This window comes from Rhinoraja longicauda, chromosome 13 (genome assembly GCF_053455715.1).
Source record: "Rhinoraja longicauda isolate Sanriku21f chromosome 13, sRhiLon1.1, whole genome shotgun sequence".
NCBI lineage: Eukaryota > Metazoa > Chordata > Chondrichthyes > Rajiformes > Arhynchobatidae > Rhinoraja > Rhinoraja longicauda.
In genome coordinates, this window is record NC_135965.1 from 21,733,338 (window position 1) to 21,760,451 (window position 27,114).

The following is a 27,114-nucleotide window of genomic DNA, read 5'->3' on the forward strand; positions in this document are numbered from 1 at the left end:
TTCAGTGGATGTTTTCAAGAAATAGTTAGATATAGCTCTTAGGGTTAACGGAATCAAGGGATATGGGGAGAAAGCAGGAACGGGGTACTGATTTTGGATGATCAGCCATGATCATATTGAATGGCTTGAAGGGCCGAATGACCTACTCCTGTACCTATTTTTTTACATTTCTATGTTTCTAAAAAGGAATCATTAACAGGTAACATTATAAGTGTTTCTGGTTCAATGGTTCTTTTTAGTTTTGGTTGTTAGGGATACAGCACTGAAACAGCCTTTCGGCCCATTGTGTTAGTGCCGACTAGTGATCCCTCTTTTACTAGCACACACTACACACTAGGAACAATTTTTTTTACAATTTTTATCAAAGCCAATTAAGCTACGAACCTATCCATCTTTGAAATGTGGGAGGAAACTGGAGCACTTGGAGAAAACCCATTCGGTCACAGGGTGAGCATACAAACTCCGCACAGACAGCACTTGTAGACAGGATTGAACCCGGGTCTCTGGTGCCGTGAAGCAGCAACTCTACCACCACGCCACTGTGCCACCCATTAACTCGGTGGGCTGAATGGCCTCTTTCCATGCTGCATCTCAAAACTTATAATGGAGTGGGTTGATCTGGGAAGCCGTGTCCTCGATGCAAGTTGGTGTTCTGGGGGTCATTGATTTTATTGTCATCCTTGACCCTGATCCACCAGGAATTGGCTTGGATGGTCTTGGTCTTGCGTTGCACTCGGCAAGTGTACAGTCCCTCATTGTACTCGTTTGCCACAATGCTGAGGCCTTGCCCTTTCACTATGAAGTACCCTGGCACGGAATCAGCCAGCAGCTCCCCATCCTTGTACCAGCTGCAAGGGACCAAAACAAAAGGCGATCATTGCAAGAGCACGAGGAAGGTGCACATTTATACAGCAACCTATTGATCAACTGGAAGTGAAAATTTAGTTTAGTATTAATTTAGTTTATTATTGTCATGTGTACCCAGGTACAGTAAAACTCCTTTATTATTGCATGCTATGCAGTTAGCAGAAAGACTTTACATGATTACAATCAAGCTGTCCACAATGTACAGGTACAGGATAAAGGGAATAACGTTTTGTGCAAGATAAAGTCCAGTAAAGTCTGATTAAAGATAGTCTGAGGGCATCCAAAGAGGTAGATGGTGGGTCAGGAATGCTCTTTAGTTGGTGATAGGTTCTTGATTATTAAGGATGTCAAAGATTATGGGAACAAGGCAGGAGAATGGGGTTGAGAGGGAAAAATAATTCAGTCATGATTGAATGACGGAGTAGACTGGTTGGGCCAAATGACCTATAACCTTATGTACTTATGAACTGCTGTTCCGCCAATTTGCGTGTGGCCTCACTGGCAATGGCAGAGGCACAGGACAGATTCAATAAACTCACCTGACTTTATGGGAACTCAGTCTCGAGACGGCCTTGCCACAACGGAAGGTCACGATGCGACCTTTGGACACATACTTCATCTTATGGTTCTGAGGGAGCGCCGTAGTTGTAGGCACTGCATCTGGCGGCTCTGGAAGGGAAAGAATAGTGAAAGACAATATAGTCATTGGGTTATTGGTCGGTATGGACAAGATGGGCCGAAGGGCCTGTTTCCATTCTGATTACTGTACGATCACTGGTCTTTGTGGGGAAATTTTTTGGTTGAACATTCACAGAGCGGCACACTCGCACAGCAGTAGAGTTGCTGCCTCAGTGTCAGAGACCCAGGTTCAATCCTGACTAAGGGTGCTATCTGTATGGAGTTTGCACATTCTCCCTGTGAATGCCTGGGTTTTCACCAGGTACTTCAGTTTCCTTCCACATTCCAAAGACATGCAAGTTGGTAGGTTAATTCTTCTTCTTAAGCCCTTTGCTCCTCTAGAGAGCATAGGCCACTGACAAATGTCCTCCACCTCACTCGGTTTTCGGCAGTTCTTTCGAGATCTTCCCAGTTGAGCCCACTCCCAGACATTTCTGCCTGGCCACCTCTTCTCCAGCTGTTCCTGGAGCAATACAGCAAAGACACAGGTGAAGAAGATCCACTCCAAAACCTGCAACCCTATCCTCATACACAGCACTGCCCTAGAGGAGGTAGAAACATTCACATACCTAGGCAATGTTGTGGACACCACCGGGAGGGGCAGATGCAGACATAAAAAACAGAATCAATAAGGCTAGGGTGGTGTTTAACATGCTCAGAAAGATCTGGAGCTCAAAACGCATCTCAATCAACACCAAAATACGCATCTTTAACTCAAATGTGAAGCAGGTGATTATGTATGGATTAGAGACATGGAAAACAACAAAACACACAACAAACTGCAAACATTCATTAACACCTGCCTCAGGAGAAATTGTAGGTTAATTGTCTTCTGTAAATTGCCCCTAGTGTGTAGGATAGAACTAGTGTGAATGGGTGATCATTGGTGGGCGCTGACTTGGTGGGCTAAAGGGCCCTTCTTCATGCTGTGTCTCTAAACTAAACTAAACTAAACTGAATTATACTAAACTAAACTAAACTAAAAAAACAAGACTTTGGAAAGAATTCTTTAGTATTTCATGCTTGAGATTAAAGCGTGGATGAAAAGTGGGTAGTGTAAGAAAATAACTGCAGATGCTGGTACAAATCGAAGGTATTTATACACAAAATGCTGGAGTAACTCAGCAGGTCAGGCAGCATCTCTGGAGAGAAGGAATGGGTGACGTTTTGGGTCGAGACCCTTCTTCAGACTGAAGTCTGAAGAAGGATCTCGACCGGAAACGTCGCCCATTCCTTCTCTCCTGAGATGCTGCCTGACCTGCTGAGTTACTCCAGCATTTTGTGAAAGAAAAGTGGGTATATACACAGAGCTGTAGACAAGTCTAAAGGGCCTGTCCCAGTTCCGCGATTTTTAAGGCGACTGCCGACAACTGTCAAAGTCGTAGCAGATCGCCGAAAAACTTATCTTTTCTTTACCCCACGACGATGACCACGACAATGCCCGCGACAACCTACCACCTAGGCGATGGCAAACTGCCGACAACCAGCGTCCCAGTCTTCGCGACCTAGGGCGTCCACTATGATAGGGACCACGACAAGCGACGACAACGTGCACTTATGTGGAGGTGTCACAAGCACAACTCAACTCTTTTCCAGGAAATAACTCAGCAGACAATTGAATTTATAACAAACGCTCAAGCGAGCAGAGTCAGGTTGATACAAGTTACTTTTTTTGTGAAACTAGCACCTGGCTGAGAGTTTACACCGTCTTTGGAAACATCGCAAAATTAAAGCACGCTTACCTGACCGTCAAACTGTCGCCTCCAATCTACCTGTCAAATGTCCTGACGGTAAATAAATTGGTTAAACAAAACTATCTTCTGGTATCTTCAAATGCCTTTTTAAAATGTTAGTATTACGTGCTTCTAAATGTTGTGATACCGTGCACAATACTCTGCAAGCACCAGGCTTATACACGTGGAGCAAGCGTGACACTGTCGACCTTAGGTGGGTGGCGGGCAGTGGGAACATCTTCTTGTTTAGAAGAACACATCTTCCTCTCGGTGGACTGTAACTGAAGCCCATCAATTAGCTACAGCTCTTGAGTCTCCCATGTGAACGAGCGTGGTTCAGCGGTGGCCGTGCCAGGCTGTGCTCGGCTTGTGTTCACAATTTTGGGATTCCCTAAAAGCTGCTGACGTCAAGGGCCATCTGCTGCACTCAATAGAGCTTTCCTTTCACCCTTGCAACGTAAAACAAGGGAGTGTAAACAGGAGTGTAAAATCACCCTCAAACAAGAACGACCTGCCCCCACCCACCCCTGATTCAGTTGCACGGAGAAAATGCACTTTGTTTCTTTCATTCAACAAATGTAAACATCCCAAAACGACTTGGCGATTTCTTGTCCAATTTCGGCGTTGCTTCTGCATCCCGAAATATTTTTAAATTGGAAATGGGCGAGAAAGTATGCACCATTTCACGGAGCAGCGAATGAGTCAGTTGAATGTAATTTCAACACTTATCAGAGAGCTTCGTTCATAGCTTTGTCTAATTACAATTAACAAAATGCAGTCTCAAAAAAGGGGGAAAATCTAATTGAAACGGCAGAATTGATGGCCTTTGCTTTAATTAAAAAAACAATTATTTTTCGTGAATAAGCAAGGCTATAATCCATTATGCACCAGTAACTGAAATGCAGGTGGTGATAATAGGCCACAATCTTGAATCTCTCGTGCTTTTAAGTGGATGCGTTTTTAGAAAATGTACACGCCCGAATTCGTGAAAAAAATCTATGAAATTGAGAACGTCTGTAAATGGAAGTGGCCGTCAAAGTGTGTATCATTGATTGCCACTTGAGTGGATATATGGTATGAAAGTGTATATTTGCAGTGTGAAAGTGTGGACATGAATATGAATGAGTGGATACCACCCTTCATGAATGAATGAATGTGTGTCTGAATGAATGGGACAATTTGAGTCGGCGACTGATACCGTGATTGTGTAAATGTGTAGGAAGGAACTGCAGATGCTGGTTTCAACCAAAGATAGACACAAAAAGCTGGAGTAACTCAGCGGGTCAGACAGCGTCTCTGGAGAAAAGGAATAGGTGATGTTTCAGGTCAAGACCCTTTTTCAAACTGAGTGTCAGGGGAAAGGGAAACGATAGATATAGACGGTGATGTAGAGAGATATGGAACAAACGAATGAAAGATGCAAAAACGTAACGATGCATTGGGGTGACGAGTCTGGGTTAAAACGTGGTCATACAGTCTGTGAGCAGGAAGAATCATTCTATGCTTTTATCGGCAGTAAATAGGGCAGAAACCTTCCAATTTATTTCATTACTATCCCTGGAGCTTCAGAACTCGGCAACCGAGGTTTAGAGGGATATGGGCCAACATGGGCCGATGGGTCCAGCATAAGTGGGTCTCCTTGGTCGGCTTGGCCATGTTGGGCAGAAGGGGCTGCTTCCATGTGGTATGGTTCTATGATTTTATTTGCTGGATTGATGGAAGTAAACCAATTCTCCCTGCTGTTCCCGGTCAAAAACAGGTTAGAATCCTTTGGCAGCAACCTCTTGCCAGGCTTTGTCCTGCCCTCACCACTTTCTCCAGCTTTCTCCTCCCTACTACAATCAGATGGACCGAATGGCCTAATTCTGCTCCCAAGGGGAAGGTCTGGCGAGCCGTGGCCTGTTGAGGGAACCTCTAAACAGGCCCCTGCTTGTCCCCCGAGGACCAGAGAACTGGAGAGGGGGACGGGGGGAGCCGTCGATGGTGGATGCGAGAGCAAGGGCCGGCAAGAGAGTGAACCAGGGTCTTACCTTCTGCGCCCTCAAGTTCAGCTGTGGGAGGCTCCCCCAGGACGCGAAGGCTGAAGGTGGCCGGGTGAAGAGAGGGACGATGGTTCGCTAGACGATCCGGATGAAGGCGATGGCTGGAGGCCCCGCAGCAGCCTGGTGCCGCTCCAGGAGACGGAGCACACGGAGTGGACTGGACTGGACTTCCCAAAGCCTGGCGACTCATGCACGCCAATAGACAATAGACAATAGGTGCAGGAGGAGGCCATTCGGCCCTTCGAGCCAGCACCGCCATTCAATGTGATCATGGCTGATCATTCTCAATCAGTACCCCGTTCCTGCCTTCTCCCCATACACCCTGACTCCGCTATCCTTAAGAGCTCTATCTAGCTCTCTCTTGAATGCATTCAGAGAATTGGCCTCCACTGCCTTCTGAGGCAGAGAATTCCACAGATTCACAACTCTCTGACTGAAAAAGTTTTTCCTCATCTCAGTTCTAAATATCCTACCCCTTATTCTTAAACGGTGGCCTCTGGTTCTGGACTCCCCCAACATTGGGAACATGTTTCCTGCCTCTAACGTGTCCAACCCCTTAATAATCTTATACGTTTCGATAAGATCTCCTCTCATCCTTCTAAATTCCAGTGTATACAAGCCTAGTCGCTCCAGTCGCTGCCGTCTCAGTAGACTATTTCTATGCACTTTGTACTAATCGGGGATTTTGCTTAGATTATGGTAATACTTTACTCAGCTGTATGTCAAAAATGAATTTGACTGTATGTCTGTACGTGTGATAGTAAAGAACCATTGAGCCATTGACCGTGTCTTATGGTCTTATGAAACCGGAGCACCTGGAGAAAACCCATGCGGTCACAGAGGGAATGTGCAAACTGCGTACAGACAGCACCCGAGGTCAGGATCGAACCAGGGTCTCTGGCGCTGTGAGGCAACGGCTCTACCCACTGCGCCATTGTGCCGCCCGTGTCTCACTACTGTTACGCTAACCAGGTTACAATCAAACTCACCGAAGCACAAGTCACACACTTTCGGGCAATGCCTTTTCATGAACGACCGTCGCCTCTCACAGAATCCAACGCGGGCCCATGGATCACAAAGCCTCTTCTTATCAATGCAGCCTAGAATGGTGAATAGGGATGGTACATTACAGCCGGCACACCATTGCTGCCAGGTGAGGTAGTTGAGGCAGGTAATATAACAGCATTTAAAAGACACTCGGACAGCTACATGAAGATAGACACAAAAAGCTGGACTAACTCAGCGGGACAGGAAGCATCTCTGGAGCGAAGGAATGGTGACGTTTTGGGTCGAGACCCTTCTTCAAACTGGTTAGGGATAATGGAAACGAGAGATGTAAAGAAATATAGAACAATGAATGAAAGATATGCAAAAAGTAATTATAATAAAGGAAACATGCCATTGCTAGCTATTTGGTAGGTGAAAACGAGAAGCTGGTGTGACTTGGATGGGGGAGGGATCGAGAGAGAGGGAATGCTGGGGTTACCTGAAGTTAGAGAAATCAACATTCATAGCACTGGGCTGTAAGCTCCAATTTGCTTTTGGCCTCACTCTTACAATGGAGGAGACCTATGACAGAAAGGTCTGTGTGGGAATGGGAAGGAGAATTAAAGTGTTTCGCAACCGATGATCAGGTAGGTTCAGGTGGAATGAGCAAAGGTGTTCAGCGAAACAATCGGCCAGTGTACGTTTGGTTTCAGCAAAACGATCATAGATAGGAAAGGTTTCGGGGGATATGGGCCAAACGTGGGCAAGTGGGACTAGTGTAGATGGGGCATCTTCATCAGCATGGATGAGTTGGGCTGAAGGGCATATATCCAAGTTGTATGACTCTTGACTCTTATTATACATTATATGTGTTATTGTGTTTATGGGTTTAAGCACATGAGGTTAGCAAAGATCACCCATGATCATATTGAAGGGAAGGACAGGATTGTAGAGCCGAGCGGTCTACTCCAGCTCCTGTTTATGTACAGAGGGATCTTAGGGTCCAAGTCCTTAACTCGCTGAAAGTGGAAACACAAGCAGATAGAGTGGTAAAGAAGGCGTATGGTATGCTTGTCCTCATTGGTCAGAGCATTGAGTATAAGAATCAAGAAGTCTTGATGCAGCTTTATAGGAGTTTGGCCAGGCTGCATTTGGAGTATTGCGTGCAGTCCTGATCGCTCCTTTACAGGAAGGATGTGGAGGCTTTGGAAAAGGTGCAGGAGAGGTTTACCAGAATGATATGTAAGAAGGAACTGCAGATGCTGGTTTAAACCGAAGATAGATACAAAAAGCTGGAGTAACTCAGCGGGACAGGCAGCATCCCTGGGGAGAAGGAATGGGTGACGTTTCGGGTTGAGACTCTTCTTCAGAATGATGCCTGGATTAGGGAATATTAGCTACAGGGGGAGGTTGGACAGACTTGGAAATGTTTTCTCTTCAACACTGGACATTTAGGGGAGACCTGATAGAAGTATATAAAATTATGAGAGGCATACCTATACCTATTGATAGGTTAGAGAGTCAAAACCTTTTTCCCAAGATGAAAATATCGAAGACTAGAGGTATATAGCTTTAAGGTGAGAGGGGCAAAATCCAATGGAAATATTTAGGGCAAACTTTTTTACACAGAGGGTGGTGAGTGCTTGGAACACACTGCCAGGGATGGTGGTGGAGGCAGATATTTAAAAGACTTTGGGAAAGGCACATGGATATGCAGGAAATGGAGGGATATGGATCTTGGCATTATGTACGGCAAAGACATTGAGGGCTGAAGGGCCTATTCCTGTGCTGTACTATGTTCTATTTTAGTTCAGCTTAGAGATACAGCGTGAAACCAGGGTCTTTGGCTCACCGAGTCCGTGCCGACCAATGATCACCCGTACACTAGTTCTACCCTACACCCCAGGGACAATTTACAGAAGCCAATTAAACTGCAGGCCCTCTTTGGAATATGGGAGGAAACCGGAGCACCCGGAGAAAACCCACGTGGTCACAGGGTGAACGTACAAACCCCGTACAGACAGCACCTGAGATCAGGATCGACCCGAGTTTGTGGCGCTGTGAGGCAGCAACTCTACTGCTGCGCCACTGTGCTTTCTTGGGTGCAGCCAGACTACTGCCAATGATACCCATGTTAGTACAACGTTCACCCACCGTACAGTCTCTGAATGCCCCAGATGTCGTCCTGTGTGATCCGCCGCTGCCCAGTGTACGTCGCATTGGGGTGCATGAGTGCACTCATGTTGCGGGAATGCATCAGCCCAAGTGCATGTCCAATTTCATGAGCTGCTACCTGCACAAGGTCATTGAGCCAGACACCTGCCAACAGTGCAGAATAAAACATTCAAGGAGTTAGCAATTCAACATCAACAACTCTGAGGTGGAGGCAAAGTTTAAAATCAAAAATACTTTTTAGTTTAGTTTAGATTAAATATACAGGGTGGACAATCAGAACCTTTTCCCATCTTGGAAATATCAATTTAAGGTGAAAGCGGAAAAGTTTCAAGAAAGTTTCTCCGGGTGCTCCGGTTTCCTCCCACATTCAAAGATTTGCGGGTTTGTCGGTTAATTGGCTTCTAAATGTTCCCTAATGTGTAGAATAGAACAGACTGGACCCCATACAGCTTGCTTCTAGCCTGGCACTGTGCAGTGGCCTGCTGCCTCACAGCACCAGAGACCCAGGTTCAATCCTGACCTTGAGTGCTGCCTGTGTGGAGTTTGCACGTTCTCCCTCGAATGCTCGGGTTACCTCCAGGTGCTCCATTTTCCTTCCACATCCCAAAGACGTGCGCGATTGTAGGTTAAATTGCCACTAGTGACTAGGGAGTGGGGCAACAGTGGGTGATCTTTGGTTGGCATGAATCCGGTGGGCCGAAGGGCCTGTTTCCATGCTGTATCTGTAACCTAAAAACTGAACTAAATAGTGCACAGCAAGTTCCCACCAGCTGTTATGAATCAAAGGCCAGATATGTCAGTTTTATTGGTGTTACTTTTGATTATTAATAACTGGGCTCTGGAACCTGGGGGAATTCCTGCCCTTCTTCAGAGTAGAGCCTTGCGATGTAGTTTAGTTTTAAAGATACAGCATGGAAACAGGCTCTTTGGCCCACTGAGTCCACGCTGATCAGCGATCACCCGTTCACACTAGTTCTATGTTATTCCACTTTTGCCGCCACTCCCTGCACACTAGGGACAATTTACTGAGGGCCAATTAACCTACAAACCCGCACATCTTTGCAATGTGGGAGGAAACTGGAGCACCTAGAGGAAACCCGTGCAGTCACAGGGAGAACATGCAAACTCCACACAGACAGCACCCGAGGTCAGGATCAAACACAGGTCTCTGATGTTGTGAGGCAGCAGCTCTACTGCTGCACCACAGTGCTGCCCAGTCTGAAAGAGCAGATAGGTCGTTGGTCTAATCTAACATACATCCATGTTCGCCAGAGATGCTGCCCCTGACCCGCTGAGTTGCTCCAACACTTTGTGTCTTTTCTGTATGCAGGCAAATGGGAATTTCTCAGGTAAGCATCTTGGTTGGCTTGGATGAGTTGGGGGGAAAGGGCCTGTTTCCTTGCTGAATGACTCTGTGACTCTCTTCCATCCTTGCCCAGACCTGCCTCACCCGCAGCGGATCCGGGAACCCGCCCAGAGAGGGAGGCCGCGAGGAGGAGGATGGAGGGAGATGGTGGACAAAAGGCCCAGTAAGAAGAACCGGGGGGGGGGTCTTACATTCCACGCCCTCAAGGTTGGCTGTGGGAGGCACCCTTGTGGAACAAGGGTTGAAGAGGACCTTGGAGCTGGACCCGAAACGTCACCCATTCCTTCTCTCCCGAGATGCTGCCTGACCTGCTGAGTTACTCCAGCATTTTGTGAATAAATTGAAGAGGACCTTGTAAGGAGAAAGACGACAGTTCACGGGACAGTCCTCTTGCATATAGACTCAGTGCGTTGTCCGTACATTCTGCACTAACTGGGGAATTGTACTTATGTACAGTGACAGTAATGCTGAGCTGTATGCAAAAAGGTATTTCACTGTCCCTTGGTACACAAGATAATAAAGAAACCATTGGAACAACCCAGCACCAACCGAGTCATTGCAAATACCACATGCCATCTCCCTGCGTTACCTTGCTTCCAGCTGAATCGAGACTTGCCCAGAATCCAGAACTCGTGATTATCAAAGTGAATCTCGCCGAGGGGGGGCAGGAATGCGTGTGCCAGCTCCCCATTGAGTCCGTCGAAGCAGGGGTGAAGCGGGGCAAACCAGCAGTCAGTGTGATTGAACGTGTAAAACCCTGTAACAAATTAAAATTTGGATTTTAAATGGAATAGATACACTTCTCTGTGGAAGTTGGGAGGTCATGTTACAGTTACGTGAGATATTGGTGAGGCCACATTTAGTGCATTGTATTCAGTGTTGGTCACCATGTTATAGGAAAGATGGGGTCACGCTGGGAAGGGTACAGAGAAGATCTATGCTGATGTTTCCAGGACTTGAGGGCCTGAGAAGTTGAGCGGGCTTGGGATTTATTCCTTGGAGCTCAGCAGGATGAGGGGTGATCTTATTGAGGTGTACAAAATCATGAGAGGAATAGATCGATTAAACGCACAGAGTCTTTTGCCCAGAGTAAGGGAATCGAGAAGCAGAGGGTGTAGGTTTAAGGTGAGGGGGAAAAGATTTAATAGGAAGCTGAGGGGTAACTTTTTTTACACAAAGTGGGTGTATGGAACAAGCTGCTGGAGGAGGTATTTGAGGTATCACAATGTTTAAGAGGCATTTTGACAGGTACATGTATAGAATAGGTTTAGTGGGATATGGGCCAAACTCAGGCAGGTGGGACTAGATGGGACATGTTGGTCAGTGTGGGCAAGTTTGACCAAAGGGCATATTTCTACGCTATATGACTCTATGGCTATGACTAGACTAAGATTTTCTTTCAGTGCAGGTACTTCTGCTGCAATATGTTTCCATGAGACGAATTGGATATAACATGGGTGATGAATTAGGGAGGAACAAGAGACTGCAGAATCTCGAAACGTGAGCAAAAAGCAAAGTGTTGGAGGAACTCAGTGGGCCAGGCAGTGTTGTGAAGCGAATGGACCAGTGATATTTTGGATCGGGAAATTTCCTCAGGCTTCAGGTCCCTCAAGAAATTGGAAGTGGCCTGATCCGAAATGTTGTCTGACCATTTTCCTCCAAATATGTGTGGATTGGTAGGTTAATTGGCCTCTGCAGATTTCCCCTGGTGTGTAATTGAGGGGTAGAAAATGGGAAGGGGAGGGAAATGTCACGAGAATGAAATAGGATTTGTGTAAATGGTACGTTAATCGGCCTTTGTGGATTACTCCTTCATGGAGGCAAAGGAGAGTTGATAGATGTGAAAATGTCTCAAGGGCAGAACTTTAAGGTGAGAAGGTCAAATCTTAAAGGAGATGTGTGGGGTAAGTTTTTTTACAGAGGGTGGTGGGTGCCTGGAACACGCTGCTCGGATGATGGAGGAGGCAGATACGGCAGTGGTGTGTCAGAAGCTTTTAGTATGGTACAGATATTGTGGACTGAAAGGCCTGCTCCTGTGTTGTACTGCACTGTTCTATGGAGGCACAAGGGACTGCAGATGCTGGTTTACAAAAAAAGACATAAAGTTTTTTTACTCCAAAGACATGGAGTAACTCAGCGGGTCAGGCAGCATCTCTGGAGAAGGTGGACAGGTGAGGTTTCTTGCTGGGGTTCTTCTTCAGACTGATGGATTAAACTGGAAGAGAGGAGAAGCAGGACAAAGCATGACAACTGATAGGTGGCAAAAAGGCACAAAGTGCTGGAGTAACTCAGCTGGTCAAGTTTAACCAAGAATTGTGGGGCAGTTTGTTGACTGATTCAATATTGAAGAAGGTTTCTGACCCAAATCATCACCTATCCATTTTCGCTAGTGATGCTGCCTGACCTGCTGAGTTATTCCAGCACTTTGAGTGCCTTTGTACGATATGGGGATCGAGTGCATTGGGAAAGTCACCATCTCTACTGCCAGCCAGTGAAGGGTTAATCACCTTGTATTAAGTCAGAGTCACTGGGTGAGAAAGCCAAGTTTCGTTCCTGCTAATTTCCAGGCATTTTTGGACCAGTTAAATCTTTATATCAACCCACAGCTTTATTGCCTTCAATTTGGAATCTGATGGAATTTGAATTAATTTTGCTGGAATATTATTCCAGGCTCCTGGGTTTAATGACAAAACGATGGAACTTTTTTCATTTTTCAGCATAGGAGGCTGAGGGGTGATATTATTGAGGTGTACCAGATCATGAGGGGCATGTACAAAGTGAATGCTTACCCAGGGTAGAGCATTCTAAAACTAGAGGGCACAAGCTTAAGATGAGAGGGAAGAGTTTTAAGAGGGATCTCAGCAGCAATTTTTCACTCAAAAAGGAAGTTCATATCTGGAACGAGCTCGCAGAAGAACTTATAGAAGTGGATACAATTATAGCTTTTAGTCTATGGGGACAGCAGGGAAACAGGACCTTTGGCCCACCGACTCCACGCCAGCCATTGATCACCTATACACTAGATCCATGTTTTCTCACTTTCTCATCTACTTCCTACATACTAGGGACTATCTACAGAAGCCAATTAATAATGTGAATAGTCCTTTAGCAGGGTAGGGGAATCAAGAACCGGCAGACATGGTATTATGGTGAGAAGGGAAAGATTAAATAGGAGTTTGAGGGGCAACTTAGCATCATGCATGGTACATGCATGTACAGCAGGCAGTGAAGAAAGCCAATGGAATGTTGGCCTTCATAACAAGAGGAGTTGAGTATAGGATCAAAGAGGTCCTTCTACAGTTGTACAGGGCCCTAGTGAGACCGCACCTGGAGTATTGTGTGCAGTTTTGGTCTCCAAATTTGAGGAAGGATATTCTTGCTATTGAGGGCGTGCAGCGTAGGTTCATTAGGTTAATTCCCGGAATGGCAGGACTGTTGCATGTTGATAGACTGGAGTGACTAGGCTTGTATACACTGGAATTTAGAAGGATGAGAGGGGATCTTATTGAAATATATAAGATTATTAAGGGATTGGACACGTTGGAGGCAGGAAACATGTTCCAAATGTCGGGGGAGTCCTGAACCAGGGGCCACAGTTTAAGAATAAGGGGTAGGCCATTTAGAACGGAGATGAGGAAAAACCTTTTCAGTCAGAGAGTTGTAAATCTGTGGAATTCTCTGCCTCAGAAGGAAGTGGAGGCCAATTCTCTGAATGCTTTCAAGAGAGAGCTAGATAGAGCTCTTAAAGATAGCAGAGTCAGGGGGTATGGGAAGAAGGCAGGAACAGGGTACTGATTGAGAATGATCAGCCATGATCACATTGAATGGTGGTGCTGGCTTGAAGGGCTAAATACCCTACTCCTGCACCTATTGTCTATTGTCTATAACTCTTTCCACAGAGAGCAGTGGGTACATGGAACGAGCTGTTAGAGGAGGTAGTTGAGGCAGGTATGACAACAACATTTAAAAATATACTTAGACTGCCACATAGCAAGGACAGGTTTAGAGGAATTTGGGCCAAACGCGGGCAGGTGGAACTAGTGTAGATGGGGCATCTTGGTCAGATTGGGTAAGTTGGGCTGAAGAGTCTGTTCCCATGCTGTATGACTGTATGACTCTATGACACCGTGGGCCAGCATAGGCTCAATAGGCTGAATAGCCTCCTTCTGTCAAAAGGAAATTATGAAGGCAAAGCATGATGTTAAATAGTTGAGAGTATTATGAAGTAGGAGGTCGTAGCGCACCGATTGTGATATCCGTATCCTTGTGTGTTGGGAGCTCGGTGAAGGTGAGAGGTGAAACGTCACTCCACATTACGAAGGCGATCGCGATGGCTTTCCTGGTGTCAGCTTTGTTCAGAGTGCTTGGAAACTTCACAATCCTGGAGTGACAATGATGGAATCAGTCATTGCTTGCATTAGACATTCTCCCTCTGGTCTCCTCTATGAGCGGCAGCATTACTGCCTTACAGCACCGGAGACACGGGTTCAATCCTGACCATGGGTGCTGCCTGTAGGGAGTTTATACGTTCCCCATGTGACCGCGTGGGTTTTCTCCGGTGCTCCAGTTTCCTTCCACAGTCCAAAGATGTACAGGTATGTAGGTTAATTGGCTTGGTAAAATTGTAACTTGTCCCTAGTGTGTGTTGGATAATGTTAGTGTGAGGGGATCGCTGGTTGGGGCAGATTCGGTGGACTGAAGGGCCTGTTTCCACGCTGTATCTCTAAACTAAACTAAACTAAACTACTCTTCCATCCCAGTCTGGAACTTGTCATCCAAGCACAGAAAAAGTCCTTCTGGCCCACTTTGTCTATGCCGGATCATCTTGTCTCTCTATTAATCTCTTTTGCCTCCATTAGACGCCTACAACTTTCCTATTCAAGTACCTGGCCGAGCAGGTATATAGTTTAGTCTTGTTTAGTTTAAAGATGCAGCATGGAAACAGACCCATTGGGCCACCAAGTCCACGCTGACCATTGATGAACCGTTTGCACTAGTTCTATGTCATCCCACTTTCTCAACCACTCCGTTCACACTAAGGGCAATTTACAGAAGCCAATTAACCTATAAACCTGCACGTCTTTGGGAAACCGGAGCACCTGGAGAAAACCCATGGGATTTCCAAACACACAGGGTTTGGGTTTCTGACCCAAGTGCGGTCAGCCCAGAATCGATGGGCCAAAGGGCCTACTTCCACACTGCATTTCTCTACACGTCCAAACTCTAAATGTCAACTTGACTTCTCTCTCCATTGATGCTGCCTAACCTGCCGAGCATTGTCGGCATAATCTGTCTTTTCCACACCTGCAGCAGTTCGCTTTTAGACTAAAGGTTTGACTATCTGCTTATTGTTTGAAGACCAGTTTTGTTTACATCCTGGCAGGTGTACCCGCAGTAAGGTCTACCTAAAGCTCTGGTTCACTTACTTGTAGGAGATGTTGAAGTGGTCCCATTTATGGAACAAGGGGTTAATGGCGTAACGCTTTCTACGCAGCAGAAAGGACTTGGGCAGCTCTTCGGGTGAGGTAGGGATCAGGTAGGACTTCCTGAGTGCGGCACTCCCTCCTTCCTGCAAATGTAAAAATTGTTTGTGACAATAAAGTATCATTCATTCTCACTGATGCAGTGAGAGAGAGGTTCTCAGTGTTACGGACTCTGACTTGACCATTCACAACATTAACCGCTCCAGATTTCCAGCCTTTAAGCTACCTTTCTGGCCTTCCACCTTTCCCACCTTTAGTCTACAAGCAGACCACTGTGGGTGCTGGCCCAGTGTGGAAACAGGCCCTTCCCCGGCACTGGGGAACACGGGTCTCTGGCGCTGTAAGACAGCAATCTACCACTGCGCCACTGTGCCACCCCATTCCCGAGATGGAAAGGACACAAAACCAAGCAGCCGAACCAAGCCTTCTTCATTACAAACAATTAACTTATCAACGCCAAATTATATTATAATTGGAGTTTTGAAATCATGTCCAATAACTTGGGTTCTCCTTTTTCCCCATGAAACCCGCCATTAATCAAACTCAGACCATTAATCACGATGAACATAGAACAGTGCAGAACAGAAACAGGCCCTTCAGCCCACAATGCCTATGCTGAGCCTGATGCCATGACCAACTCTTATCTGACTGCACATGATCTATATCATTCCATTCCTTGCACATCCATGTGCCTTTCCAAAAGTCTCAAACGCCACTATTGTATCCAGCTCCACCACCACCCCTGGTGGCACGTTTCAGGCACCCCGCACTCCCGTGTAAACAATTTGCCCCACACATCTCCATTAAACTTTGCCCCTCTCACCGTAAAGCTATACCCTCTAGTCTGATTTTTCCTGATATCTATTAGCTATCATCAAGGATCCCCACCATCCGAGCCATGCCCTCTTCTCGCTGCTCCGTCGGGCAGGAGGTACAGAAGCCTGAAGTCCCACACCACCAGGATCAAGTAGAAGATACACAAATGCCTTTACTTTCTTAGAAGGTTACAAGAGATCTTGCACGTCACTGAATACTCTAACAAACGTCTACAGATGCGCTGTAGAAAGTATCATGACTGGTTGCATCACGGTCTGGTTCGGCAATTCCAAAGCAAAGGAACGCAAGAGGCTTCAGAGAGTGGTGGACTCAGCCCGGTCCATCACGGGTACAGCCCTCCCCACCATCGAAAGCATCCACACCAGGCGCTGCCTTAAGAAGGCGACATCTATCATCAAAGATGCCCACCATCCAGGCCGCGCCCTCTTCTCACTGCTACCGTTGGGCAGGAGGTACAGAAGCCTGAAGTCACACACCACCAGGTTCAGCAGCAGCTACTTTTCTACAACCATCTTGAACCTACCTGTACAACCCTGATCCTACCTCGACAATGGAACACTACGGACCACCTTTTGCATTACCGTGGACTTATTTATTTTTTCTGATTGTGTTTTGCAATAATGTCTAGTTTTTCTGCATTGCCTTAATGCTATAAGAAATTGTAAGTGTAGTTTAGATATGGTGTAGTTTAGTTTAGAGATACAGCATGGAAACAGGCCCTTCAACCCGTTGAGTGCACCACCTTCGATCACCCGTTCACACTAGATTTATGTTATCCCACTATCCTAAACACTCCCTACACATTACAGGCATTTACTGAGGGCCAATTAACCTACAAACCCCCATGTTTTGGGGATGTGGGAGGAACCTGGAGCACACAGAGGAAACCCACACGGTCATAGGGAGAATGTGCAAACTCCTCACACAGACAGCACCCGAGGTCAGGATCAAACCCGGGTCTCTGACGCTGTGAGGCAGCAGCTCTACCTGCTGTGCCGCTGAGCTTCCCCCAGATTTAGGTATAATTTGTTTGCTTGTGTTTGTCTGGGTCTATGTGCCTGTGGTGCTGCTGTAAGCAAGGTTTTCATTGCACCTATACCTCGCCGAACTTATACAGATGACAATAAACTCAACTTGGTTCGACTTGACGTTGTCTGTAATTAAGCTAGCTATGTGTAGGAAGGAACTGCAGATGCTGGTTTACACCGAAGATGGACACAAAGTGCTGAAGTAACTCAGCGGGTCAGGCAGCATCTCTGGAGAAAAGGAAGAGGCGATGTTTTGGGTCGAGGCCCTTCCTCAGACTTTTACGCCAACTATATTATGGCCAGATCCCACCTGCTGCACCCCTCCTATTCGTTGTCCTACCCCACCCATCCTGTGTCGTGCCCAAATTGGGAAGAGGATCGACGCTCTGCTCCCTGTTCAGATGATTACCAGTCCAACTGCTTTCATTCCACCTTCAAGATCTTTCAAATTAATGAAGACAATCGAGGAAAATATAGTGCAAAAAAATTGCACATCTCTGATTTTTCTCCAGGGTTTTGCTTGCCTTAACGGTTTATTCCTGGAGTCTATCTTTCTGAGTTGAAAAACGATTAGTGGAAACCACAGAGAAAATAGCACAATTTCCAGAAGGGAAGAATTTATCCTGGTCCCTGAAATAATCAGGAACTAAACATCTTGATCAGATTTTACTGCCGAGAATGTTATAGAAAACTAACATTTTGACACAGTTAAAAACAGGGATTTACTGACAGTTTCATTAATATGTATTATTTTATGAAATATCATTATTATATCTTTAAAAATATATATATATCTTAAAAATATCTCTTATATCTTTATATAATCTTTAATGTTTGTATATCTTTATATATAATAGTTACATATCTTTAAAATGTCTTTAATATATCTTGAATATCTTCCTTAATATATATTATTCCATGAAATATCTTTATAGAGCAAGTCAAAAATATATCAAAGTAGTTATACAAGCTTTACAAAAATTGTTTAGTTCCTTAATCTTGATTCTACACCTTTCACCACGGAAAATATTAACATTTCTCTTTCTGCGGTTTGACTGATGGTTTATTTTCCTGGGCAAATGTTTCTAAAATTCACTCTTACCACCTCGATCTTCCACGCTGGAAAAGCTTCAACTTGACTGGGGGAGAGCGAGAGGTTCCCCAGCCACAGAAACAAAGGCAAGTAGCAAGAAAACGATTCAAAATTAGCCCCTCTGCACCGGTAACTCATTTCCAAAGACTCCTTTCACAGGAGGCTGAGAAACGTCCCTTAAGTAAATGCAAACGTCAAAGTTTCGCCTGTTGCTGAGACGATACTCGGTTGAGTCCTCGTTAGCAGCAGGATTGCAGCAAGTTGTTGCATATTTCTCCTCAGTATTGTGATTACATTTGCAGATATGCCAGAAGTGACTTCGAGCCTGCAAAGACCAGCCTGTTTTCAGTCTCACCTCTCCAGATTGAAACCAGCTGTAAGAAATCAGAGAAGACAGCTCAAGCTGCCACATGCCAGCACAGAAACCCTGTCTCTTTGTTTAATTTGCAAATCCTTTCTGTGGAATATTCATGCTGGTGGAAGGATTAAGAGACAAGGTGCTAATGGTGCCTGAATATCACCAGTATTAACTATACAGTTATAGAACATAGAACAGTTCAGCAAAGGAACAGGCCCTTCAGCCCACAATTTATGTGGCTATCATGAAGCTAATCTCCTCTGCCTGCACATGGTATGTAGGTTAATTGGCTGGGTAAATGTAAAAATTGTCCCTAGTGGGTGTAGGATGGTGTTAATGTACGGGGATCGCTGGGCGGCACGGACTTGGTGGGCCGAAAAGGCCTGTTTCCGGCTGTATATATATGATATATGATCCATATCCCTGCATATCCATGTGCCCATCTAAAAACCAATTAAAAGCCACTATCGTATCTGCCTTCACCACCCCCCCCCCCCCCCCCTGGCAGTGTGTTCCAGGCACCCACCACCCTCTGCAAAAAACGTGCCCCCACACATCCCCTTTAAACTTTAGATAAAAGGAACAATAGATGCTAGTTTACAAAAAATGGAAATAAAGTGCTGGAGTAACTCAGTGGGTCAGAGAGCATCCGGTGGACATGGACAGGTGACGTTTCAGGTCGGGATCCTTCTTAAAACGTCACCTATCCATGTTCTCCAGAGATGCTGCCTGGCCCACTGAGTTACTCCAGCACTTTGTGTTGTTTTTTTCTTTAAAATTTCCTCCTCTCTACTTAAAGCTATGTACTCCAGTCTTTAATATATGTACCCTAGGAAAAAGGTTCTGACTGTCTACTCTTACTATGCCTCTCATAATCTTATATACTTGTAACAGGTCCACCCCCTCTGCACCTGGAGTTCCAGAGAAAACAATCCAAGTCTGTCCAACTCTAACCATCAATCGTCTGGCTTCCCTAACTGCAACTCTCTAAACCTTTTGTCTCACACCTTGTGTATTCATCTCTGGCTTTTGTCCAACCATCTGCCTATCAAACCCTCTTGCCCTTGCCTGTGTTTTCTATGACCTGTCGTGCCCTCCCCATCTCCAGCTTTCTTTCCTCCCCACCCCTGCAACCAGTCTGAAGAATGGTCCCGACTCGAAACATCACCTATCCATGTTCTCCACAGATGCTGCCTGGCCCGCTGAGTTACTCCAGCATTGTGTCTTTTTTTAAACTTCCTGTGCTATCATTTTAAACTCTCCTTCTCACCCTCTCACCGACCAGGAACACAACCTGGAAGAACAGCTTCCAAGGCAGTGGTGGAAAGTGAAGGGGAAATTCAGTGGCTATGTATGGTCTGCAAACTCACCTCTGCGCGTTCAGAAAGCGCCCTAAAGTTCCATGATCGGCCGAGGAAGCGAGACATGGTGACCTTCGTGCACGGAAGCGAAGGGGTGACTTCTGGTGGTGACAGACGTGGGCAGTGGGCGTGGTGCTGTCTGGGGCGGTCCTGCAGCAACCGGGTGAGCGAGCGGATCAAGTGCAGCCCATGGACGTTGTACAGAGCAGTGGCGGAAGGAGTTGACGGCATTGAGCTGGGCCAGGCCGACCCCTACTTTATCCACCCATAAGCGATTCCTGAACCCAGTGGTCATGATTTTCTGACTCGTGTACCTTCTTTCCGATGGCAGGAGTAAAATGAGAGTGTGGCCAGAGGGGTGTTGGGCTCTGATGATACTGGCTGCCTTCTGAAGGCAGCAACTCCAATAAATCCCTTCAATGGTGGGGAGGGCAATACCCAAGGACCACCTCAAAATCTTATCATGTTACAAGACCATTTGAGGAATACATAATTTGCTTCTTGGAGTAAATACTGTGCATTATAATTGCTCACTTCATCCATAATCGAATTTTTCCATAAAGCTTCCCTCTTCGGACTTTCTTTATCCCCCCTCCCCCCACAATCAGTCTGGGGAAGGGTCCCTATCCCAAAACATCACCTATCCAAGTTCTCCAGGGATATTGCTTGAACTGCTTACTGCAGCACTTTATCTCTTTCTCATTAAAGTTGGGCAGCAGTAGAGTTTCTGCTTTACAGCACATAATCTAGGTTTGATGCTGCCTTCGGGTGCTGCCTGTATAGTTTGTATGCTCTCCCTGTGACCAAGTGGGTTTTCTCTGGGTGCTTGGGTTTCCTTCCACATTCAAAGTGCAGCTTTGTAAGTTAATTGATTTCTGTAAATTGTCCCTAGTGTGTAGGATAGAACTAGTGTACGGGGTGGATGTTGGTCGGTGCGGACCCGGTGACCAGGGCATGGCTTCCACAAAACTAAAAACGTGCAATGTACCTCGCTGGATTGATGCATATGATAATAAACTCAACTTGACTTGAACATATTACATACTTTTATTTTATGATTTGGAAATAAACATTTCCTTCTCTGGCATCATAAATTTATGTTCTAGGTGGAGAATAAGGCCATTCAGCCCGTGACAATGACTCCGCCATTCAATCATGGTTGATCTCTTTCCCTCACAACCTCATCCTCCTTCCTTCTCCCCATAACCCCTGACACCTTTACTGACTGATAAATTCTTTATTTGCTGATGTACTTGTAAAATGCTTCCATCTTCTTCCTCATACCATTTTAGTTTTCCATGTCCTTTATTCCCCCCAAAGTTTTTTAACAAAATGTAATTGTAGAGTGATGTTATAGCAGAAAATGATCCATGCGTGTTAAACTAAATAAAACTTTTTATATAAGCACATGTATGTGCAGGAAATAGAGGGATTTATGACTTACTTTATACATAAAGCCCACAGAAACAGGCCCTTCAGCCCACTTGAGTCCACACCGACCAGCAATCACCCCATATTCAAGCACTATCAAACACACTAGGGACAAATTACAATTTTACCGAAGTGAATATATCTGTTCTTAGTTTATTTTATTGTCACGTATATCATATCATACCATATCATACACATACAGCCGGAAACATGCCTTTTCGGCCCACCAAGTCCGTGCCGCCCAGCGATCCCCGTACATTAACACTATCCTACACACACTAGGGACAATTTTTACATTTACCCAGCCAATTAACCTACATACTGAGGTACAGTGAAAAAGCTTTTGTTGCATGCTAACCAGTCGGCAGAAAGTCAATTAATCTACAAATCTGCATGTCTTTGGAGTGTGGGAGGAAACCGGAGAACCCAGAGAAAACCCACAAGTCCACAGGGAGAATGTACTAGTTCCGTACACACAGCACCCAGTCATGATCGAACCTGGGTCATTGGCACTGTAAGGCAGCAACTTAACGGCTGTGCCACTGTGCCGCCTCAAGTGGCTGGAGGAGAGGATCAAGGCCTGGTCATAATGCAAGACAATAATTAGTGCACCAGCAGCAACTGCTAACACATGAACAACATCAACAAGGTGAGAGGTTTCAGTCCACAGGCTAAGAGTCAACCCTCAGATGGAGATTGAAGGGGGAGAAAAATCTATTGCAAACTTTGTTCACTCAGCCAAATCTCCCCTAGATTCTTTACAGGGTAAGAGGGAACCAAGGAAGGAATGCAGGTAATAGGAACATTTTGCCAGGGCAAAGGTAATCTGTACCCAAACTCCTATTTTTCACAGAGAAACAAGAACTGCAGGTGCTGGTTTAAAAAAAAAAGTGCTGAAGTAATTCAGCGGGTCAGGCAGCATCCCTGGAGAATATGGATAGGCGACATTTGGGGACAGGACCCTCCTATGGACAGAAGAGTCCCGATCCGAAACTTTGCCCATCCAGGTTATCCAGGGATGCTGCCTGATCCGCTGGGTTACTCCTGCACTTTGTGCCTTTCCCCCCCAATTTTTCATCTTTGCTTTTTACACCCTGACATTATTATCCAACACAAATCTATCCTTCACAATCTTCAGATCACTAAGAGGGAAGAACCAAAGAAAGGCCACTGAGGACACTTTAAAGATAAAAGCAAGACAATGTTTGCGTTGAGAAGCAAAGGAAATTATAAAACACTCAATTGTGCACCTCAATAAAGTTCCACAATTTGTACTGATTCTGTATGGTTTATTAAGATTAACTGGACAATCACAAAAAGTTGCTTAAGAGGAATCACACCATCAAGCAAAAGGATTTACAGACGAGCATCTTCAGTATTCTTCCTTTTAAGACTTCCCTTCTCTAAAAACGGTGCAGGTTTGGGTCACCGACTGACCAAGTAGCCATGATCAGACACACATATACACAGTACTCCGGCTCACTGTGAACAAACCTGTGCGGGGTTACGCAACTCTCGTGCTGTAATGTAAAGTCGTGTGCATCAAATAGCTCCCTGGAGACCGGCCAATAGGCAGAGGGACCAGGGAATGGAATTTACAGAGACCACTAATGCTTGGGTTACCCCTTCCATCACTCTTGCCCTTCCTTAACAAGGTCCTGGTCAGTAGACCAGAGATTAATAAAGATGCCTTTTCCCTTTCATAAACATTAAGTGCACATTCGATCAGTAACTGCGTACTGATACACCTTCATGTTCTTTTCCGTAAACCAAGCAGTGGTTCCACCTACATCTCTTCCCCAGTGGCAAAGCTCAAGATTTCCACAGTGAACGTACGCTCCATTGCATGAGACAGACAAGTAGTATTTTTGACAATTATTTTGGTCACAGAGTTAATAAATCGAAGAAGACACTGCAGCAACTTGACCACAGCTTGGTGGGAAGACCAGTGGTGCCTCTTGATTGCACACAACATTCATTACAACATTGTTACCATTACAGTTCAGTCTCTATCAGGTACACCCTGTTACATTCTATATTCTATTGAACTACAATATGCTTACATTGTTGGAAATTACACTGTATGAGTTGAATATCAAGTGGACATGAAATGGGAGCTGCCAGGATTGGACATAGCCATCGGGGAATGGGAGAGGTAGGGTGGGGTAAAATAAAATACAAATTCAACGGAAAAGTGGGATTGTTTGTCAACTGGGTCTCCATCGTTGGTGGTGCAGCCACAGCCGTGAAGGTGTAGCTTATTGTCATCTCCTGGGCCACGTCAAGTGCATGGTGTGGTGGCCAGCCAGGAGAGTGTCTGGTGTGTTTCAGTGGGCGCCGCGGGCTAGGCCTGCTCTCAGCATCTGGTCTCGTAGATCCCGCTTCTCCCGATGTACCGGACCCATTTTATCACGTCGTGGTCGCTGTAGTTCAACTTTGGCTCGAACACTTTCAGATAACGCACCTTCAGTCCAGAAGGAGCAAATGGAACCTATGGACAGCAATGGGAGAAGGCCTGTTAGATATAGTGCGGCAGGTAATGGAAGGCATGGCTTTTACATTGTGTCGCTGTGTCAATGGAGGAAAACCTAGGCGATTCCGTGGGGAGAAGCGCAATATGTAAGAGGGTAGTAAAACAGCAAAGTTTAACAAATATACTGAAAAAGAACATTAAAGGATACATTTAGTCAGAAAGAGTCAATATAAGGAGACAGCTTTATTCACAACACAGTGCAGTAGGAACTCAGCGAGTTGGCAGCATCTGACCACACAAAGCAACCTCCTTTCCACTGACTCCATCTACAATTCATGCTGCTTCAGCAAGGCCACCAGCATAATCAAGGACCAGTCGCACTCGGGTCACTCTCTCTTCTCCCCTTTCCCATCAGGCAAGAGATACAGAAATTTGAAAAGGAATACCTCCAGATTCAGGGACAGTTTCTTCCCAGGTGATATCAGGCAACTGAACCATCCTCTCATCAACCCGAGAGTGGCCCCGACCTCCCATCTACCTCATTGGAGACCTTCAAACTATCGTTAATTGGACAATACTGAACTTTATCTCGCACTAAAAGTTATTTCCTTTATCCTGTATCAGTACCCTGTGGACGGTTGATTGTAATCATGTAGTCTTTTTTGCTGATTGGATAGCACACGACAAAACACTTTTCATTGTACCTCACTATACAAGCCAATTATAATCATTTAAACCAAACTTAACCTGTGCAGGGAATGGACAGGTGACATTTTGTGTCGGGACCCTTCTTCAGACTGATCAGGCAATCTTATTAAGAAGTGAATGCTGGTATAACTCAGCAGGCCAGGTAACATCTCTGGACAATCTTATTACCTGGGTCGTGCAGACAAGACCTTGGGAAGCATGTCATACAAAGAACCTCAAAAGGGATATTTCCCCAAAAAGCCATCAACTGAAGTTATTAAAAGTGAGTGTGATAGACTTTGTTGGGCAAGAGTGTTATGCTTCCAGGTAGGTGGAGTAAGTTATTGAACGTCAGAATAGATTTAAGGTGCTGAGTAGCTTCCACCCACTAACAAAACAAAGGAGCAAACTCAGGCATTTTCTACAATGTGGAACAGGGCCCAAAGCCCAAGTTTCATTGAGAGAAGCAATGAATTGCACGCAGGTTTTTGGAATAAAAAGCTAATGGAGAAAGTAAGAAGACCGAGAAAGGATTAGGTAACGAGACCTATATTCCCTGAATTTCTGAATGCAAGGTGATCTCACCAAAATGTATAAAATTCCGTCAGGATTCCACAGTGAACAGGGAAATTATGTTTCCTTTGGCTAAGGAGACTTGAATCAGGTATATGCCATTTAGGATTGATGTGGTGAAATGTCGTCACTCATAGGGTGGTGAAGATTTAGAATTGTAGATGGAGTCAGTGGAAAGGAGGTTGCTTTGTGTGGTCAAATGCTGTCACTCATTGACCACAATGAATGGTGTTTAGGGCCGAAATGGCCAAATTCTGCTCCTATTACTTATGATCTTATAGGAGAATGGGGTTAGGAGGGAGAGATAGATCAGCCATGATTGAATGGTGGAGTAGACCTTTTTAGCCGAATGGCCTAATTCTGCTCCCATCACTTGAGATCATTGTGTTCATTTAAAACAACGATCGATCGATTTCTGGACATGAGGGGAATAAGGGCACATGTATAGAGGACAAGAGTGGCACTGTGGTAGTAGGTCTGTCATGAACAATCAACAGCAGAGAAGGCTGGCAAAGCCATGTTGCTGCCTCCTTCCCCAAATTCCTATGCTCTTATGTTCCTCTGCGGGAATGTAACTATAGGCAGATACAGCAATCATTTGTATTGCAGAATTCACAAGCTGTTAAACATTGACAAATTCATTTGGGCATTAGTGCCCAGTAGACTGTGATACTTGCCTCAAAGTTCATAGAAATGGGTGGTCGAGCCCATTTCTTTTTATCATTAGTGGGTAGAAGCTCAATCTCAGCACTGATCTGTGATTCTTTCATCCCTGCCATTCGCTTTATCCTGTGGGGAACAAGTAACAAGGGAGATTAATGAATTGCAGAAACATCTGCTTTCCAAATCAACCTCATGCCAACTTACAAATCATCCCAACACGTACAACAACCACAGCTGCAGGATATTCTATCGCCCACAACAAACATGGCCGGCACAATGGCATAGCTGGTAGAGCTGCTGCCTCACAGCACCAGAGACCCGGGTTCGATCCTGACCTCGGGAGCTGTCTTTGTGGAGTTTGCACTTCTCCCAGCCATCGTGTGGGATACAGGTTTGTTGGTTAATTGGCCCTCTGTAAATTGCATCTAGTGAGTAGGGAGTAAATGAGAAAGTGCGATAACACAGAACTAATGTGAATGCATGGTTGATGGACACAGTGGGTCGAGGAACCCATTTATCTGCTGTATCTCTGAACTAAACACGCAGCTCCTCTCTTGCTTTCCTTCCCCCAGACGCAATAGGGACAGAGTCATCCTAGTCCTCACCTTTCACTCCATCAGCCGTCGTATACAGCACATAATCCTTCAACGTCTTTGCCACCTCCAACGGGATCCCACCACTAGCCACATCTGCCCATCTCCAGCCCTTTCAGCTGAGACCGTTCCCTCCGCAACTCCATGGTTAACTCATTCCTTCGTACCCAAACCACCCCCCCCCGGGTATTTTCCCCTGAAACCAAAGGAAATGCAATACCTGCCCCAATACCTCCTCCCTCAACTCTGTCCAAGGACTCCTACAGTCTTTGCACGCGAGGCAGTTCACTTGCACCCCCTTCAACCACATCTACAGTACCCGCTGCTCTAGGTGTGTACTCCTATATATGGCGAGACCAAGCTCAGACTTGGCAATCGTTTCGCTGAACATCTCGGCTCAATCCGCCTAGGCCTATGCAATCTCCCGGTTGCTAAACACTTTGATCGCTAGTTTCCCTCTCCCCTGACTCTCAGTCTGATGAAGGATCTCGACTCGAAACGTCACCCATCCCTTTTCTCCAGAGATGCTGCCTGCTCCACTGAGTTACTCTGGCATTTTATGTCTATCCAGTTTAAATCAGCATCTGCAGTTCCTTCCTACACAAATAATCTGTTATTCTTCCACGATAAATCGTGGGTCATAGATTACACTAGTCAAATACTGGCATTTCCATCCAAACATTGTT

General features: G+C 45.6%; 2 protein-coding genes across 4 annotated transcripts in view; both read right to left on the minus strand.

The window, feature by feature from the left end:
• On the minus strand, positions 1–18,558 carry mmp23bb (matrix metallopeptidase 23bb). Its single transcript, XM_078409904.1, has 8 exons — positions 18,299–18,558; positions 15,275–15,417; positions 14,093–14,229; positions 10,438–10,605; positions 8,462–8,626; positions 6,310–6,420; positions 1,407–1,536; positions 1–848 (listed from the first exon to the last, which is right to left on the minus strand). The coding sequence occupies exons 1-8, from the start codon at positions 18,425–18,427 to the stop codon at positions 599–601; spliced, it is 1,233 nt and encodes a 410-aa protein (XP_078266030.1). The 5' UTR covers positions 18,428–18,558; the 3' UTR covers positions 1–598.
• A 2,642-nt stretch (positions 18,559–21,200) lies between these two features.
• LOC144599531 (AP-2 complex subunit mu) overlaps positions 21,201–27,114 on the minus strand; it is a 48,071-nt gene continuing 42,157 nt past the window's right edge. For 2 of the 3 annotated variants that reach the window (XM_078410535.1, XM_078410537.1), the window contains exons 10-11: positions 25,850–25,961; positions 21,201–23,930 (exon numbers count right to left, since the gene is read on the minus strand). In XM_078410535.1, coding sequence (XP_078266661.1) covers positions 23,796–23,930; positions 25,850–25,961 — 247 coding nt within the window. In that variant the 3' untranslated portion in view covers positions 21,201–23,795. The remainder of the gene's footprint in view (positions 23,931–25,849; positions 25,962–27,114) is intronic. The other variant, XM_078410534.1, reaches the window with a different exon arrangement.